Here is an 18,338-nt window from a genome sequence, read left to right on the forward strand (position 1 = left end):
TAGAGATATATAGAAATTTATTGTCCTCTCGAATAATTCTTATAATTGAAATTTTTGTAAATAGATTTTAACCAATTTGATAGTTAGAAAACCCCATGAATCTTATAGATGCATAATTAGATGTTCTATTACTAAGTTAATTTTTTTTATCGTAGAATTGAAAGTTTAGAAATTTATTTGATACCTACTAAATACTTTCCGGCGATGAAATAGACATAAATGTTGCGAGGAAATGCATCAAATATTAATGATTAATAATTTCCCAATCTAAAATTCTAATTCAAAAAACAAAAGTGAATCATTTACAAAACAACTAAGCTACCTTACAACATTGTTCCTTCTATCTAAATAAACTTCAGTTACTTTGGAGGACCCTGGAATCTCTGTCAAGAAATGTTCCCAAAACACATCATTCACTCCACTTCTCATTTCCCCTTCCTTTTTCACTTCCATTTCCTTCCCTTCCTTCAAAACTTGAGCTACATTACACAGCAAATCCTCACACAATTCCAATGATAATTCCAGCTTCCCCATCAGCTCCAATGGCGAAACATTCACCTTCTTCTTCTTCAAATCATCTCTCTCAAATTCTGTCCATTCTTCAACCAATAACTCATTCACTTTCCCCATTTTCCTCTTTTTTCTCTGCTCATGCTTTTCCAACTCTGCCCCCAATATCCCAATTAGCTGCTTTTGTTGATGCCCCATTCGCCATAATTTCTCACAAATTCTTTGAATTTGATGCCCAATTTGTTCTTTTTCGTTTTCGTGTTTCTGTAGCTGGGATTCGAGATTGGTCTTTTCTTGATAAAGAGTTTTGATTTTGTGCTCCAGTTCTTGTCTTTCTTGTTCTGATAATGGAGCTCCTCCATTTCCTTGGCTGCTCTGACTATGGCTGTACATTGGTTTTCTTCTATGAATGCTTTTTAGAAGATGTGTTTTTCCTCTTATAAACCCCTCGTTGGCGAATTCCCATTGTTCTCGATCGATCTTCCTAAATCCCTATCAAAACAGAGATATCAACATTTTGCTCTGAAGAAAACAGATTAAAACAGGGGATTAGTTAGATGTTTGAAGAACTTACATAAGTGTTCAATTGACGAACAAAACTAGAAAAATTGTTGTGTTTGAAATAGATTGGAAGCAATTCTTGTGCGAATTCCGGTGGGTTCCAAACCACAAAGCTGAAACCACTTTGACTCCACGATACAATAGAATTAGACATCGGATCATCTACCATTTCATATGTTTTGGTCAGAAATGGCGGCGGAGCACCGCTTGAACTCCCCTCTGAGCTAACCATTTTTTCTCTACTGGACGGCCGCGGCGGTGGGGGCGGCAACGGATGGAATAAAACAGGGGAAAGTAAAAATGAAAGAGCGAAATCTCGAAGGAAAAGGGAAAAAGAAAGGGGAAATTTGAGGATTGAAAAATGAGATTAATGAGATTTTGGTATGCCCTGATAATTTGATGGAAATGGGTGAATTTATAGACGCGGTGGAAGGAAGAAAAGGTCCAAAAGAGAGAAAAATGAGAGGGTTAAAAAGGAGTTGACCGGAGCTGTAGCAAAGGATGAATTTTCAACTTAGACTCTACAAGGAGAAAGTCGTATGTTTCTCTATTTTATGTTTTTTTTGGGGGATCTTTGAATGAATTTATAAGGTCAATTTGACTGGATTAGGACGACCAATAATTTTGTTTCTAAATTCATTTATGCTTCTAAATTTTAGAATGTATCAAAATAATTTTAAAGTAATAATGGTTTCCATTTAAATTCACTATTTTCGTGACTATTTATATCATCCCAAAATTTTGTTGGACAAATATTATGTAAACAATATAATTTTATTGAACAACTACATACGAGAGTCATAAATGTTGGACATGTTTAACATTTTAAATTCTCTAATATTATTTTTATATTTATTTAAAGTATCAATTTGAGATTTGACGGTTAAATCTCTGACAACGTCTAGCTCCTCCCACAACCTCTCTCTTTCTTTTTCATCCTCAATGTCTTTCTTTTTTTTCTTTGGTTGAGGGTTGTTTTTTCTAGTATACAATCAAGTGGATATTGAAGTAAGAGATTTTAGATGCTACACAAAATCTCTTTAAGGATTGTTGTATGATTGTATCTTAGAGGTGGAGTGATCAAATAATTCAGTGCAATGGGATACATTTTCTCTATCGACTGCGTCATTGGCTTGCTTTAATCCATGAAATTTTCAATTTCCACTGTTAACCTAATTGTTTTAATTTAACTTCATAAATATTGGTTTTAGACCAGGGGTGATAAAGTTGGTGCATGGAAGATTTTTAGTGGAAGTTTAAAATGATTTACTAAGAAAGGTAAGAGTTCTGTCGATACAATTACAAGTATTTTTGTGATATTTTTCGAAACAAAATATAGTTGACAGTGTAAATTGATACGTTTTCAACGGTTCAAGTTTTATTATTTTAAATTTTTAATTGATATAAAATAAGAAAATGATTGTTTTCAAATATAGTAAAATAAATTTAAATATTTTCAAATACAATAGTAAGCTATCGTTATTTATCATTAATAGATCTTATTTATAAACTATAAAATTTAACTATATTAGTAATTATTTTTAATAATTTTATTATTTAAAAGAATTTTCCAATTTTCCAAACAAAATTCTTTTAAATAACAAAACAACTAAAAATGTTTTAAAAAAAACAAACTGTCATGTGAATATTTATTAGTGAAAAATGGATAATGGTCTTTTATAAAAAAAAAAAAAAGAATAATAACGTTAGTTTATATTTTAAAATAATTTTATTGATTTTGCTACATTTAAAAGCAATGATCATTATTTTCTATTTTCTTTGAAGGTAAACAATAAATTATAGTGATTATGAGAAAATTGAAATCTTCTCCACCAGTAACACGTGTTATTACGTAATATAAGGAAGAAAAAGACGTCATTTAATAAGAGCCGCACAACATATTGGAAAAGAGACAGCGACTTGTCTCATCTAATGGCTGTCTTTGGGCGGCTGCCGGCGACGAGACGAATCTCTGTTAACAAAAAGGTAGAGATAAAATAATTAAAAAGCGATGTGCAATTTTTTTTTTCTTTTAACTTTTAGCGGCTTTTGTTTCGAATTTCGAATATGATTTTTCTCTCGTTCTCTCTCAAAACTTTATGGTTTGTAAAGCTTTTTTAGAATTCATTATGTTGTATTATATTTACGGAAAACTTACGTCCATCTAACAAAACACTAAGTTATTTATCGTTCGTATAACAAAGTTGATAAAGTTAGTCATTTTTTAAATATTTCAGGTTTACCTTTCTATTCTTTTTCTCTTCCTCTCGATGAAATCGTCTTCCTCATGCGATTTTTTTTTCTCGTCTTTCTTTTTTTCCTCTTCTTTTTTATACGATTTCTTTCCCTCATCTTTTTTATTTTTTAATTTTTTTACATCGTTAAATCTTTCTATCATCTTTTTTCTTTTCTCGCTGCGATTTCTTTCGATCGTCTTTCTTTTTTTTTTTTTTTTACGTCGTTTAATATTTTTATCGTCTTTCTTCTTTTTTATTCTTTTTTACGTTATTTAATCTTTTCATCGTTTTTCTTCTTTTCCTCTCTTTTTTTTACGTCGTTTAAATTTGGATAACAAGACCGTACAAAAAATAACAAAATCTAAAACATCGTGAATAAAAAATCTTGAAACAAATTATTTAGATTGAAGTAGCCAAATAGAAACGATTGTATAAAATAAATAAATCATCGGTAGACAAATCTAAACGATCGTGTACCAAAAGAATTAAATAAATCGTTTAGCCAAATCTAAATGATCGTGTAGACAAATCTAAACTATCGTATAAAAAAATAAACGATCGTGTAGCAAAAGAATTTAAAAAGATCCTTTAGCTAAATCTAAACGATCGTCTACTAAGTTTTGAAAAAAAATTGTTTAAATTTGGGTCCCCAAATCTAAATGATCGTGTAACCAAATTTAAATGTAATCAAATTAAACAATCATGTAACAAAATTAAGCCATATAATTGGAAAAATAAATTGTAGCTATATCTATATATAAAAAAAATAAACGATCGTGTAGCAAAAGAATTTAAAAAAACCGTTTAGTCAAATCTAAACGGTCGTGTACCAAATTTTGAAAAAAAAATCGTTTAGATCATTTTGGTTCCCAAATCTAAACGATCGTCTAAACAAATTAAATGATCATTTAACAAAATTAAACGATAGAATTGAAAAAATAGATTGTAGTCATATCTAAACGATCGTGTACCAAATTTTGAAAAAAAAAATCGTTTAGATCATTTTGGTTCCCAAATCTAAACGATCGTCTAACCAAATTAAATGATCATTTAACAAAATTAAACGATAGAATTGAAAAAATAGATTGTAGTCATATCTAAACGATCGTATACCAAACAATAGCCAAATCTAAATGATCGCAAATATATTACTCGTGTGTTGTTAACGGCGTAGTTGACGGGGCATTTTTGGTATTTTATACAGTGGTCCTTTAAACTTTTTCTATACAATGTAAATACTTTGCCGCTTTTTTATATTTTTGAAAAAATCCCTATATTTAGGGTTATAATTTTTTAATTAACTATTTTAATAGTTGCAAACCTACTAAATAAATTATAAATATTAACGTGTCTAGTAATATTTTATAAAAATCATAAATATAACCAAATCTAATAAATACAAATTTTTTAATTTTATAATATACTTCATTTTTATTTCCTTTTCTTTCCTACTCAAGATAATTTTTTTTTTCTTATTACTTTTTAGATGAATGATTTTTCAAATCTTGATAGGCTATGTTAGTTTAATGCAATGTTTCTTTTTTAAAAAAATTGTCTCAACCTCATTTTATAATAAACAATTCATAATTATTTTTCTTATGCAAATGTCTCATGTCGTTTAATTTTGTAATTAATTTTTAATGCTCTTTTTAATTTTAATATATTTTGCAATACTTAATACGAGGATTAAAAGTGACTTAATATAGTTCGATTAAGTTTAAAATTTCATTAACTACTTACAAGATTTTCATCCATTTCTATAAAGTTTTCCAAAATTTCTATACATATCGACATTTTCCTAAGATTGAAAGCTCTATATTTTTGTTTACACCAATATTTCAGAACTTTCCACAAACTTTTCTAAATTTTAAATTAGCTATCAGTTCTACCATAAATATGTGGAATAACTTTTGACAATTATGTTTGTTTTAAAATGTTTACTATTTCAATAATAATATAGGGTCTTTTAAAAAATATAACAAAACGATAAAAATATTTACACTGTATAATGAACAATTCGAAAACAAAAAAAGTCTACAGCCCCATAAGATACTAAAAATGATCACATTGTCAACAAATGCACGTAATATATTTGGTATACGATCGTTTAGATTTGGTCGTTTAAATTTAGTTACGTGATCATTTAGATTTGATTGTTTAGATTTGGATAGTCAAATCTAAAAGATTTTATTTTTTTTACAATTTGGTACACGATCGTTTACATTTGGCTAAACAATTTTTTAAAGATTATTTAGTATACGATTATTTATTTTTTCAAGATTCTTTGGTACACGATCGTCTAAATTTGGTTAAATGGTTTTTTTCTAATTCTTTTGGTACACGATTCTTTTTTTTACACGATCGTTTAGATTGGGCTTCTCCAATCTAAACGATTTTTTCAAAAAAATTTATACACGATCTTTTAGATTTGACTACTTTTTTACACGATCATTTAGATTTGGGTATATTTGGTTACTCAAATCTAAACGACGTAAAAAAAGAATAGGAAAAGAAGACGTAAAAACAAAGAGAAAAAGAAGAAAGACAAATCTAAACGACATAAAAAAAGGAATAAGAAAAAATTGTTTAGATTTAGGTGATGTAAAAAAGAAGAGGAAAATAACAAAGACGGTGGAAAGAAATTGTAGAGGAAAAAAAAAAAGAAAGAAATCGCAACGAGGAGGAAAAGAAGGACGGAAGGTCAAACCTGAAATATTTAAAAAATGGCTAACTTCACCGGCTTTGCTACATGGGCCATAAATATTTTAGCAGTTTGTTATATTTATGAAAAAATTCTTAATATTATTATATCTTCAAATAATTTATAAATTAATTTGATATAACTCGTATATTTTTATACAATAATGATCAGGTGCATACATAATCCCACACTCTCCACACTCTTCAAATAATTTATAAATTAAGTTGAAAGGTCATTTGATGCAAGGGTTATCACTATTGAGTTGGGCTATAGTAACCCAATTTTTGTTTGGGGGAGTTATGATAACTTTTGTTTTAGGGTAATCATAACCCTTTTTCCCTCATTCTTCTTAAACCCTTTTCAACTTCCCATAATCCTACATCTTAACTCGCTTATAGTTTTACTATTTCATTATTTTTTAAATTTTATTCTTTTATTTATCAAATGTTATTTGTTTTTAGCTAATGTAATGATCTTAAAAAAAAATATTGTTTTTTAATTTTTTTAGGAAAATTGCATAAGATTGACAATTTTTTTTAAAAAAAAAACAGCTCATATCACATCTTTTTTGCATATTGCGAATATGACAAATATAATGACTATCAGACAGTTATCATAGGGTTATCAAATGGTTATTGCTTTTAAATTTACTACTTTTGCAATTAAAAAAATGTAGTTACACGGGCTCTATTTTCATAAATTTTTTTGCTATTTTTACAAAAACCCTTTTATTTTATTTACAAAATTAATTTTAATTTATATTTAATTTATGAAATCGTCCTAGTTTTCTTAAAACAATTTGTCAAATCTTTTGTAAGTAACCGTTACACAAGAATAATTTTCTTTTTTAATTCATATGCTAAATCTAATATACGAATTTCATATATTTAATTTAACAAATCGTCCTATGTAACGACCCAACTTTCCGGACTAAGCTAAGGTTACTACTCAGTGCTAAGACTCGACCCCAAAACACAAAATTCAAAACGGACCGGTTACGATTCATTAAAAACGTTAGAAACATTACAAAAAAAAAAAAAAAAACAGTTTCGGGCCCTATTTTAAATCACAGTCACAAAAGTTTCAAATAAAAGCTCAAGTCATCAGTTCAAAAGCACAAACCAAATATTCTAACAAAATACATAGCGGAAGCAATAAGAAAACCAGACGCGTCCATATGGCCTTCATGTGTCCTTCTTGCCTCTCGTCGGTCTGCCCCTCGCTGTGCCCTTACCTGAAAAGTTTAAGAAGAGAAAAGGGGTGAGTATAAACATACCCAGTAAGGGACCCACTACTGGGCCCGTTAGGGAACAACAATTAACTTCCTATTCAGGGGTACCCTACATAACAGTCTAGTGGTTCCGTAGAACGTACATATCAGTCTAGTGCTCCCGAAGGATGCACATATCAATCTAGTGCTCCCGAAGGATGCACATATCAGTCTAGTGCTCCCGAAGGATGCACATATCCGTAAGGCACACTACCCCATAGATGAAGCTAACCATTACCCCTCAGTCCATACTAAACCGTCTACAGCAGTCATACCCCAACAACATTCATATTACAGTTCCGCCATAGGCTTTGCCAGTCAGATAGTATAGGTTTAAACAACTACACCCGCAGTTGCTATACGCATTTCCAAATTCGCACACCATTAATAACCCATAGACCCAGTCTACTAATCAATCAAAATCGGACTCACCGTCCTTCCCGACCAAACTCCGTGATCAATGACCAGACCAATGACTACCACGTACTTAATCGTAAACTTCAGTGTCCATCGACATAAAATTCCAATCTACAACGTAGCCCATTAACATAACCACCCTATACCGAACATCCAGCATCGGGGTCTATCCGCAAGCAACTCCTTACACCCCATAGCACACAAGCTACAACTAGTGGTCGCGTTACCTTTACATCAGACAAGAGTATAACAACAATACTTAAAAGTCAAACACACATACATTTATTCGGTACAGTTACTAACGTGTAATCCCCTGTGGATTACTACGTTTCCAGCCTCGATCCGAGGTCCAGTAGTAGGAAAACCCTTACATGAAACTTGGTTATGCCCCTCGATCGAGTCCACGCTCAACGGATCCACCTAAACGAAAACACGAAGGTTTTAATCGATGATACTAGTAGAAGTCATTTTAAATGGTCCTATGCAACATCCGTTGACTTACCCAAGGAAGGTAGAGCTATCTCCGAACAAGCCTGCCGCGGAATCCGAGAACTTAAACGTCAACTCCTTAATACCTTCAAGGGATGGAAGATAGGACCAAAGCTTATTCCAATAATCAACTCGAATCAGATATAGCAACATTATGGAAAATCATCACAACAATCCTCACCGAAAACTCACCGTGACCCGGAGTGGAGGAAGGAAGGCTTAGGTGGCTCGGTGAACAGGGAGCTCGGCTTGGCTTGGAGGCGTTCGGCTCGGCTCGGCTCGGCTTGGCCTCGGCTCACAGCTCGGCTCGGCTCACCCTCGGCTCGGTTCAGCTTGGCCTCGGCTCACAGCTCGGCTTGTGGCTCGGCTCAACTCGGCTCGCGGCTCGGCTCAACTCGGCTCGCGGCTCGGCTTGGCTCGCGGCTCGGCTCGGATCTGCTTGTGGCTCGCGGCTCGGCTCGGATCGGCAGCTTGAATCGCGGGTCGGGTCAGCTTGAAACCGGGGCGACCACGAACATCGGTCTTCGGCGTTCGACGACGGAAACGCTCCGCGGCTTGGAGGAGTCCGACGACCGGCTCCGCTTCCACGCGGCGGAGAGTGACAGGGTGTTGGCGGACGCGGTGGAATGAAGGACGCACGACGGCGCCCGGTGCGTGAGATCGAGAGGGAGTTCGGAAATGGATGGCCACGGCGGACGAAAGCTGGAGCGGTGAGATTCCGACGACGGAGACGAAACGGTACCACCACAGAGAGAGGGAGACAGAGAGATTGGATGGCGACGGCGAATGCGGAAGAGAGGAAACTGGGAGACGGCAGCGGCGTCGGACGAGAAGAGAACGAAGAAGAAGGAGAAACCGAAAGAGAAGGGAGGGCGGCGGTGCAAGGAAGAGAAAACGAAAACGGACGAGGGGGAAGTGTGCCGCGCGCGCTTAGGGTTTTTTTTAAAAAAAAATATTTATATATATATATATATATTAAATAAAACAATAATAATTTATAATAAAATATTAATATTAAATGATTATAATAATATTAAATAATAATATTAATATTAATATTAAATAATGATAAAAGTATTAATATTAATTTATACTGATAATAATATCTAACAATAATAATATAATTAATATTATATTATTATTTTATCATTTTACAAAAATTTTAAATTTTCGAAAGATTACATAAAATGATAAAAATTTTACCTCGAAAATTCAGGGCGTTACATCCTATTTTTTGTAAAAAAATTTGCCTTAATTTTTTTTAAATACGACCAGAAATTTTCAAGTTTTTTTAAGTAATCGTTACGGTTGAATAAATTACTATTTTTTCTTTTAAAATAAAAATTATAATGAATTAATGAAGCTATAAAAGTAAGGAAGAAGAAAGAGAAAATACTACATTTTGAAAAAGTATGAGCATAATTTGGTTAAAATTTTAGATTCAAAATTTAATTGAAATAAATCTTAAATTAAATCTCGCTATTAAATTGAATTTTTTTAAAAAGAAAAGTCTTATACATTTCAAGTTTAAATAATTTTTAAAATATTTGTTATACATTTTTTAGATTATTTAAGGATTAAAAAATTATTTAATTTAATATTAAACCGTCTAATTAGATTTTGTTTTGATTTTTTTTATAAAATTTAATAAAAATCAGTTTTTTTATAAATTCATTTAACTTAAATTTATCAAAAATAGTTTAGACATTGATAGATTAGTTTTAAAATAAAATATTTGAAAATGTGAAAAACAAATAAAAGAATAAAATCATATAAAAGACATTAAATAATAAAATTATATAAAAAAAGTTAAATATCTAAATGCGTAAACTAATCACAATTAAATAATTTATCGCACGTAACAATTATGTAAAAAAATGTTGAAAATGAACGTCGTATTTACAAAAATGACTGGAAATTGTTTTATAAAATATGACATTTTGGGAAATTAAATATACAAAATTTGTGTAATGGATTTATAATAATTTTTTTTAAAATTAATAATTTATTTCCACGTAACGATCTTGTAAAAAATGTTGAAAATGGACATGACATTTAAAGAAATTACTGAAAATTGTTTTACGAAAATAGAAAATTTTGATAAATTAAATATACGAAACTTGTGTATTGGATTTAGAATGCGAATTTTTAGAAAATATATAAAAAAAATAAATTTCGTAACACTACCTAGATAACCCTTCCCCAAACACATTTTATCATAACCTTACTCACGTAACTCTTCCCTCAAATACATCTTATCATAAAACTACATTTTAAAACATTTCTCCCAAATACATGTTATGATAAAACTAAGTTTATCATAACATTAATTAACCCTCTAAATCCCAACTCTTTCCCCAAACGGCCTTTGAAGTATTTTTTTTTTTTATTTTCTATATGGCATTGTTTTATATCTTCGATAATTTAATATTTTATTGTTATGAATATTAATTTTATATGTTATTTTGTAACCGAGGTTTATTTATATTGTTTTGAAATTTTTGTAAAAGATCTAGTAATGTTACTATTTGAAATACATAAACAAAATTCATTTTAAAACAAGACTACTATATGATCGATATGATTCGTTTAGTAGATTAAATATCTACAACATCAAAATAAAGAAATTTTTGGAGAAAATATAGCAAAATGATATTTTCAAATGTAACGCAATGAACAACAATATTCATAAAATATAGTAAAATTTTAGATCCTATTGATGGTAGAAACTGATAGCCACAAATAGACTTCGACTAGTACATATCATTACATTGATATACACAAAGTCATGATTATCAATGTCTATCATTGATAGACACAAAGTCATGATTATCAATGTTTATCATTGATAGAAAGAACTTTTTAAAAAATAAAATAAAATGCACAAATATTTAATCGTATAGAAAAATTTTTAAAAAGGAAAAAGCCCACAAGCTGCCCACAACGTGAAATAAATAACAAAGATACTCTGCGATTGATCGACCACAAACACAGGCAAAAAGCTTCTAATTTAAACGATCGTATAATATAGTCTAAAACAATTAGTTTTAAGGTTCCTGGAATGTAACTTCTGTTCCAGACTTAGCTAGGTGTAAACCCTATATTTCATTCTTCATAGTGCATCATTGATTCAAGATCATTGCATACAAAATGCTGCTTATGAATCTCTTCATTATGTGCTTCTAAGCCATTGTTATGCACAAGTTTTTCTATTGCTTGCCCAAGTGTAAGTGAAACAATAGGTTTATCTGGGTGATCCAGAGTCGAACACAGGGAATTGATATCAAAACTTAATTCTAAGGTTCCTAGGTGTTCATGCGGCATAAAAGAATAAACTATGCAATATAATGAGTATAAGTTTAAACTATATCTACTTATCTACACTAGAAAATCAACAAAGGGGGTTAAGGTGGATGTGAGATGAAATTATGGAGTAACTTGTTTGAAAGACAGAGTGAAGGAAAGTCTATGCATTACCACACAATTAAGCAATCCAAGATCTTTGATGCGATATAACTTAGTTAACGTGCTTATGATTAAGACGCGCTCCTCTCAAAATCGTTAAATGGCACACCTCGTCACCTTTCGAGATCCAAATGACTAAGCTGCGTTAAGTAAGTTATATCTAAAATGCTTCACTTATAAGACTTATAAAGCTTCACGTTTAAGGGTGGCAACCTCCACACTTGTTCTCCTTTCGAGATACAAATGATGGAAGTTATCTTGCTAAGATGGAGTTTGTTTTCAAACTCCTCCTTGGGCGCATTAGTCATATCCTTGCTACTTGTCCTCTTGGGTAGTTGGTGATATACACTAGCCAAGTGATGAAAATAGCTCAGCTAACGTGATAAGAATTATAAGTTAACTTTCTTATCAAGAATTTTTCACGAGACTTAAACTATGAATGACACAAAGATAGATGAACAGTAAAGAGATGAATGGATTGAAAAGGTATAAATATACATTGTATTAAAGAGAATAGGCCTTCGCCATTGTACAATATAAAGAAATACAAAATGAAAAGGATAAGGATGCAATTACAAGTGAGAGGGAAGATGGAAATGAGATTTTCTTCACTTAGCCTCAAGCTCTCACTTGTAGATTGACCGGAAAAGATGAAGGAAGACTTTACAGTTGGTGGAAAGGCTACTCCTTCCCATCACTCTCTAGGTTTTAGTCCATTCAAACCTTGTTTTTGGCCTATTCAGGCCTCTCTTTTCTTGATGGTGATGAAGTCCTTTATATATGTATATTTAGGTGGGAAATCTAGTCTTTTGAGCATGTCAGCGCCGAAAGCTGCTTTTATTTTACGTTACATCAACTCCATCTGCCACTTTTATCTTCTAGCGAACTTCTTCTCGCCTACTGATATGGCCTTCTAGCCTAACCTTCTCACGAGTTCTTTTGTGATTCGCCAAATATTTCTTTTGTTCATAATCCTACGTTTAGACACTAAAAACAGGATGAAACAACATGGAAGCTTATGTAAAGTGTATTTCTAAATATTTATGAATTTATAACATAAGCTACGCGTTTTGACACATTTCTTAACTTTTATGGTCACATTATTCTACCTAAAAAGCTACAATAACTTGTATTTCTACAAGTTATCAATTGTTTAGACGATTATAAAATTTCATTATGAAGATCGTTTTTATTTTTGTTTGTGGTAAGAATTCTAATTTCGTTATTATTTCAAATGTTTAGAAGATGTAAATATGACTATAAGAATTCTGTATTTCATTATGAAGATCGATAGTTTAAAGTTTTTCACGATCATTTACATTGAACTAACAATCCTTTACCACAATCAACACGATTGTTTACTATATTCAATACAATCAACATGGTCAGACGATCGTGTACCTAAGTCAACATGATTTTTTTACTGCATACAATATGATCGTTTATTGTGGTCAAACAATCATTTATCATGGTCAACACAATCGTGTAATTATGAGTCACTACAAGAAATCGGGACTCTCTTGATGCAGAAATAGGTGTCGGCAAAGGCACTGTCGAAACAAAGGCCCATCCTCGACGCCTACAAAGATACGTCATCCTGGATGAGCAATCCCGACGTTGTGGTTCAAGACATTGAGAGAAGTTAAATTAATATTTAATTCTTACATTTTCTTCGACGTCTCTACGAAGGGGTGTTAGGAAACATGTGGTCGTTTCCGACGTCTACGTTAACTACGTCAACTAAAAGTATACAATAAAATAATTGTTCAACTCCCCTTATGCCATGCAGAGATGTCAGGAGAGGTTGACCCTATTCCCAACGTTATAAGTAAAACATTGGTAGATATGAAATTTATTTTCGATACTTTACTTATGACGTCTAGAATAGGGTGTGTCTCCGACGTCTTCATTGTGCGTCGAAGGTTCCCTGTAAAAACCCACTTCTAGTTCTATAAGTCACAGAACTGAAAATGAGAAGTTGAGAGAGAGGCCGAGAAAGAGAGAAATCGCCACCTCATATCCCCTTCGACGCAACTTGTAATAATTGTCGCCGTCCCTATTCGCCATTCGTCATCGTCGTCGCTCTTCATTCCAGTAAGTGTTTCAGTTTATTAGTTTGAATATTTAGATTTCAAATTAGTTTTAGTTTTAGATTTCAAATTAGTTTTAGTATTTAGATTTTGAATTAGTTGTAGGTTTTAGTATTGAATTCGAATTTGAAATGTTGTTAGGAACGTGCAAAGTGGAAAGTTGAACATTATTACAAGTTGCGTTGAAGGGAATATGAAGTTATTGGACCAAAAAGCTCTAACTTACACCGACATTTCTGCACATTTTTCTACGATCTACACATGCATAAGGTGTGGAATCTGATTTAGTTCATTTTGTTGCCAGAATATAGATAACGATACTCATTGTTTCAAAATTTATTGCATAATAGACTAATAGTGATAGGCAGATGGATAAAGCTACCCGAATTTGTAGATTATATTGAACTCACTATTCAAATCTTTGTAAATTACATGACGTCGGGCGTACATATTTATGGTACATATTTGGTTAGGCCTTTGATATTTGTAGATTATATTAAACTCACTATTCAAGATTTTTTTTCATATTTGTGGTACATATTTGATCTTTGATATTTGCTTATTTCCCTATACTTGAGAGATTTTATTGTCAAAGAGCATTCGAGTAGTCCTTAGGCTTTTGTATGCTCTAATCTTGGAGGGTAAACATGCCAATAGAGTTTCTTGTGGCGCTGGACACAATGTCATAGGGATAGGTATGGTTCGTGTATGGTTTTACTATTCAATTTGTTAAAATGAATGTGGGTTGAACAATCCTAGGCATTTTTGTTCACCTCATATGTGTTATTTCTTGTTCTAATCTCGTCCTTTACTGATTGTTCTCAAAGATGATGGCTAGTTATTTTCCAAGCTACCATCGACTACTGATTGTTCTGAAAGATGATGACCAGTTATTTTCCAAGGTATCCATAGACAGATGTTTACCACGAAATATTGTTTGTGGTTGGTGGCACACGCTAATGTTAGTTGAAACTGAATCATTAAAGTAATTGTGGAAAGTTATCAAACTTGAATCCTCAGTTTTGCATTGTTCAATTAGGAGATGTAGGCAATATTCTTGTTTATGACATTAGTTTGGATTGCTTGGTTCACCTTGTCTTTTCTAGGTACTAGAGGATGCTTTGTTTAAATAATTTATGCACACACGACGTGTTTCCTGGCAATGTTTTATGCCTCGAAAATACAATTTTCTTTTGGGTCTAACGATTTCAAGAACATTACAACCTCTTCAACGGCTACTATAGTCATGTTGAGGCAATGTGCAGAAGTTGGGGAAACTAGCGTCCGCGACGCTTAGCATTATATTTAATTTCTGAACCTACAAACGTGTACTTTTTTTAATATTTGAATTAATTTTAATATAAATTTGATTTGGTATTTTAATAATTTTTTTATTAATCTTACATTAATTGTTCTTAGAATTTGATTGAATTTAAATTGAATCTAATCTCAATAGCGAAAAAGAATTAAATAATAATAAATTAAAATATATATATAAAAAGGAAAATTTCATTGACGCACAAAACACATCGGGCATGGACGCCTATTGCTGATGCTTTGACCAAACGTCGAACAAGGCTTTCTTGACATCTTACCCCAATCGACAAAGCACTTGTCAGGCAAAGCTTTTGTCAACGTCGTCGGGTTTACGTGTTAATGTTGCCTATTTCAACGCAATACTACCGATAATCTCCCCAACGTGGCTTCTTGTAGTGAGTGATTGGCTTGACATCTATTGAGCTTCTCAAAACGATCGTTTATACTTACATAAACAATCAGTATAAACGATCGTACATACATATCCTACGATCGTTCAAGGTACTCTAAATGATTGTTTATGTCTAAAGCTTTTCACGATCGTTTAGAATTTATTTTCTGATCGATTTTTTAAATTTGGGCCTTTTTCACCATTGTTTATACTAAGCTACATGATTGTCTATCAATTGTATCCTTGCCTATACGATTGCGTATGATGATCATTTAGTAGAAGATTACTCAAGTGTGTGTGGCCGATTAATCGCGTGTTAATTGGAATATTTTTGGTCATTTTCATTGTAGACATGTGAGCTTTTTTCGTTTTCAGAATTATTCTATACAATGTAAATATTTGACCGATTTGTTCTATTTTTTGACAAACACCCCTTAAATTATACTGCATTTGATTAATTTAATGAAATTATACTGCATTGGATTAAATTTTATATGCTAGCTCTCGATTGCTATATTTTGTACATATTTTAGTTTTTATTTGAAAACAAAACACAACTATAAAATAAATTCTACCAATTCAAATTAACTAAATTCAAAAGGCTCAATTATATTAGACAAATTTCCACATCATAATCATAAGAACTGAGAGCTAGCATATAAAATTTCAGAAAAAATCGATAACTAATCTTGCTATGTGTAATTATATATGTACTAGATTGATATAATCGAGAACCAATAATCAAATCAAGAAATAGACAAGATGTGGACCAAAACTACCCTTGAGGCCAGCCTATGCCGAACGGAGCTACCCTAATGCATTCTCCAATTTGATTCTAACGTGACCTAGGTTAACAATCTTTGTAAAAACATTATCATGATCACTCTAATGGGAGAAGAAACTCTATTCTCACTCTCACAACTTTCATTATCTATATCTTTACGACTTTTATCTATAACTTATGCATAAAAGCGTGTAAATAAACATTACATTGTTATGCATATTTTCTTCTTTTTGAAGTCATGTTATTGTGTCGTCCTAAACAACTTGATTGTGGTTGTTACAAGATGACCAAATACATTTTCCTCATTGAATTTTAACATCAACAAAACTTACTTTTTGTTGGGAATGGATTGAACGATGTGGTTGAGGGAGTTTGAGTTGGTAAAACTTAAAATAACTGTAGCAAAATTATTAAAGGGTAAAGGTAAATGGTGATAGTTATAATAGGACTGGTTTTGACTTTTCTTGTTCAATTTTATTTCAAAGTGTTAAAGCTGAATCAAAGTCGGAAGAAATTGTACGTTTGATATTAATGTAATTGATATGATAAGTTGAAGGATTCTCATATAGCATTTATAGGAAACTTTTTCAACATTTATATGATATTAATGTAATTGTACGTTTGTTATAAAACGCAAAACCACATAAAAGTAGAAAATCAATATATTAAATATCTGAGCCCAACAAGTTTACGCTGTCTTTTTAAGGCAATTTTACTCACCCTAGTGCATGAGTTGTGAGAGTAGTTGTCTCTTATGATGGAACAAATCACCTTTCTTGTACAAGTAACACCACATCTAAAAGATGAACTAACGAAACATTTTGGATGTTTGAAAACGAAGAGAAGTACTTTTTGGAGAAGGCAAAAAATGAGTTGTGAACACAAATTGAAGTGATCACTTATTTAAAGACCTATCTATGGCTATAGGCATAGCCGTGCCTTTTCATTAATTAGATTATTCTCATAAAGTGATGCAACCATTCATGATGGAGCACAATGCACAATTTATTTCAATAGTTTCCCTCATAACTGGTAAGTTGACAAATTAAGAGTAAAAGATAGAAGAAAATATAAAATATTTTCTATGGAGAGCTTGCATTAGGATAAGTAGTAAAAACTTTGAACTTCTTAGTGAGTATCAATTGAGGTTACTTGGTTAATTAGTGGACATGATGACTTAAACTGTCAATCGTTTTAGAGTAAATTAAGACAATAGATATCACAAATTTTCTCATTATAACAAAGTTTGTTCCTATAACTGTGTCCATTTTGGCCTTGAACACCACCTAGTCTCATGAATGTTCTAGAGAATTCTCATCAAAATTCTCACAAACGTGGCCCTTTCACACTTACATAGGTGATATTGTATTTTATGTCATAAAACTCATGAATTTGTGAATGTTAAGCTATTATATTATTCAATAAAGTTTTAATTAAGGTATGTTTTGAAATTTTTGTCAAAAAGACTTAATAAGATTCTTTTGTTATTTAATGAATTATTTATTTTCAAAAAGATAAAAATATCTTCCTTTATTTTAGAAATCTTTTGTAAATATCATATTGAGATTTTCTTTGAAGATATATATATACATATATATATTACGGAACTCAGGGGGAGTGTGAAATTTTCTTCAAGTAGATTCACTCATGTATTCAGGGGAGCATGATTTCATAAATTGTCTTGTACTTTAAGAAAGTCATATACAAGAGAAGATTGTTTCTTATTGTATTGATCTATATTGACTACTATGAATTTTAATAATATTACTCATATGAGTTGTGCACAGCTCCTCAGACGTAGGTGGTATTTTCCGAACTAAGTTACCAAAGCTCTCTGTGTTATTTACTTCTGTTGTCCATCTAGCTATTACAATAGTTAATTAGTTTAAAATTAACAAAAGGTTTTATTGATTATCTCATAACCTTTTCAATTGGTATCAGAGCGGGTTGCTAATCAATGGAGATAATTAGGGAAGGACCGTCAACCTCACGTCCTTCTATACTTGATGGCAAAAATTATTCATACTGGAAGCCTCATATGATATCGTTTCTCAAAACTATTGATGGGAGAGCTTGGAGAGCTGTTGTAGCTAGATGGGAACCACC

The 18,338-nt window shown here is 31.6% G+C and overlaps 1 protein-coding gene across 1 annotated transcript; it reads right to left on the reverse strand.

The window, feature by feature from the left end:
* Positions 1–233: 233 nt before the first annotated feature.
* On the reverse strand, positions 234–1,547 carry LOC103496341 (heat stress transcription factor A-4c-like). Its single transcript, XM_008458167.3, has 2 exons — positions 1,085–1,547; positions 234–1,002 (listed from the first exon to the last, which is right to left on the reverse strand). Exons 1-2 carry the CDS (start codon positions 1,301–1,303, stop codon positions 319–321), a joined length of 903 nt encoding a protein of 300 aa, XP_008456389.1. The 5' UTR covers positions 1,304–1,547; the 3' UTR covers positions 234–318.
* Positions 1,548–18,338: the final 16,791 nt, after the last annotated feature.

Source organism: Cucumis melo, chromosome 11 (assembly GCF_025177605.1).
Source record: "Cucumis melo cultivar AY chromosome 11, USDA_Cmelo_AY_1.0, whole genome shotgun sequence".
Taxonomy (NCBI): Eukaryota; Viridiplantae; Streptophyta; class Magnoliopsida; order Cucurbitales; family Cucurbitaceae; genus Cucumis; species Cucumis melo.

Coding starts and splice junctions, on each gene's coding strand:
- LOC103496341 (XM_008458167.3), bottom strand. CDS start 1,303: ATGGTTAGCTCAGAGGGGAGTTCAAGCGGTGCTCCGCCGCCATTTCTG. Junction 1,003..1,084: donor TTCGTCAATTGAACACTTAT/GTAAGTTCTTCA, acceptor CTGTTTTGATAG/GGATTTAGGAAGATCGATCG.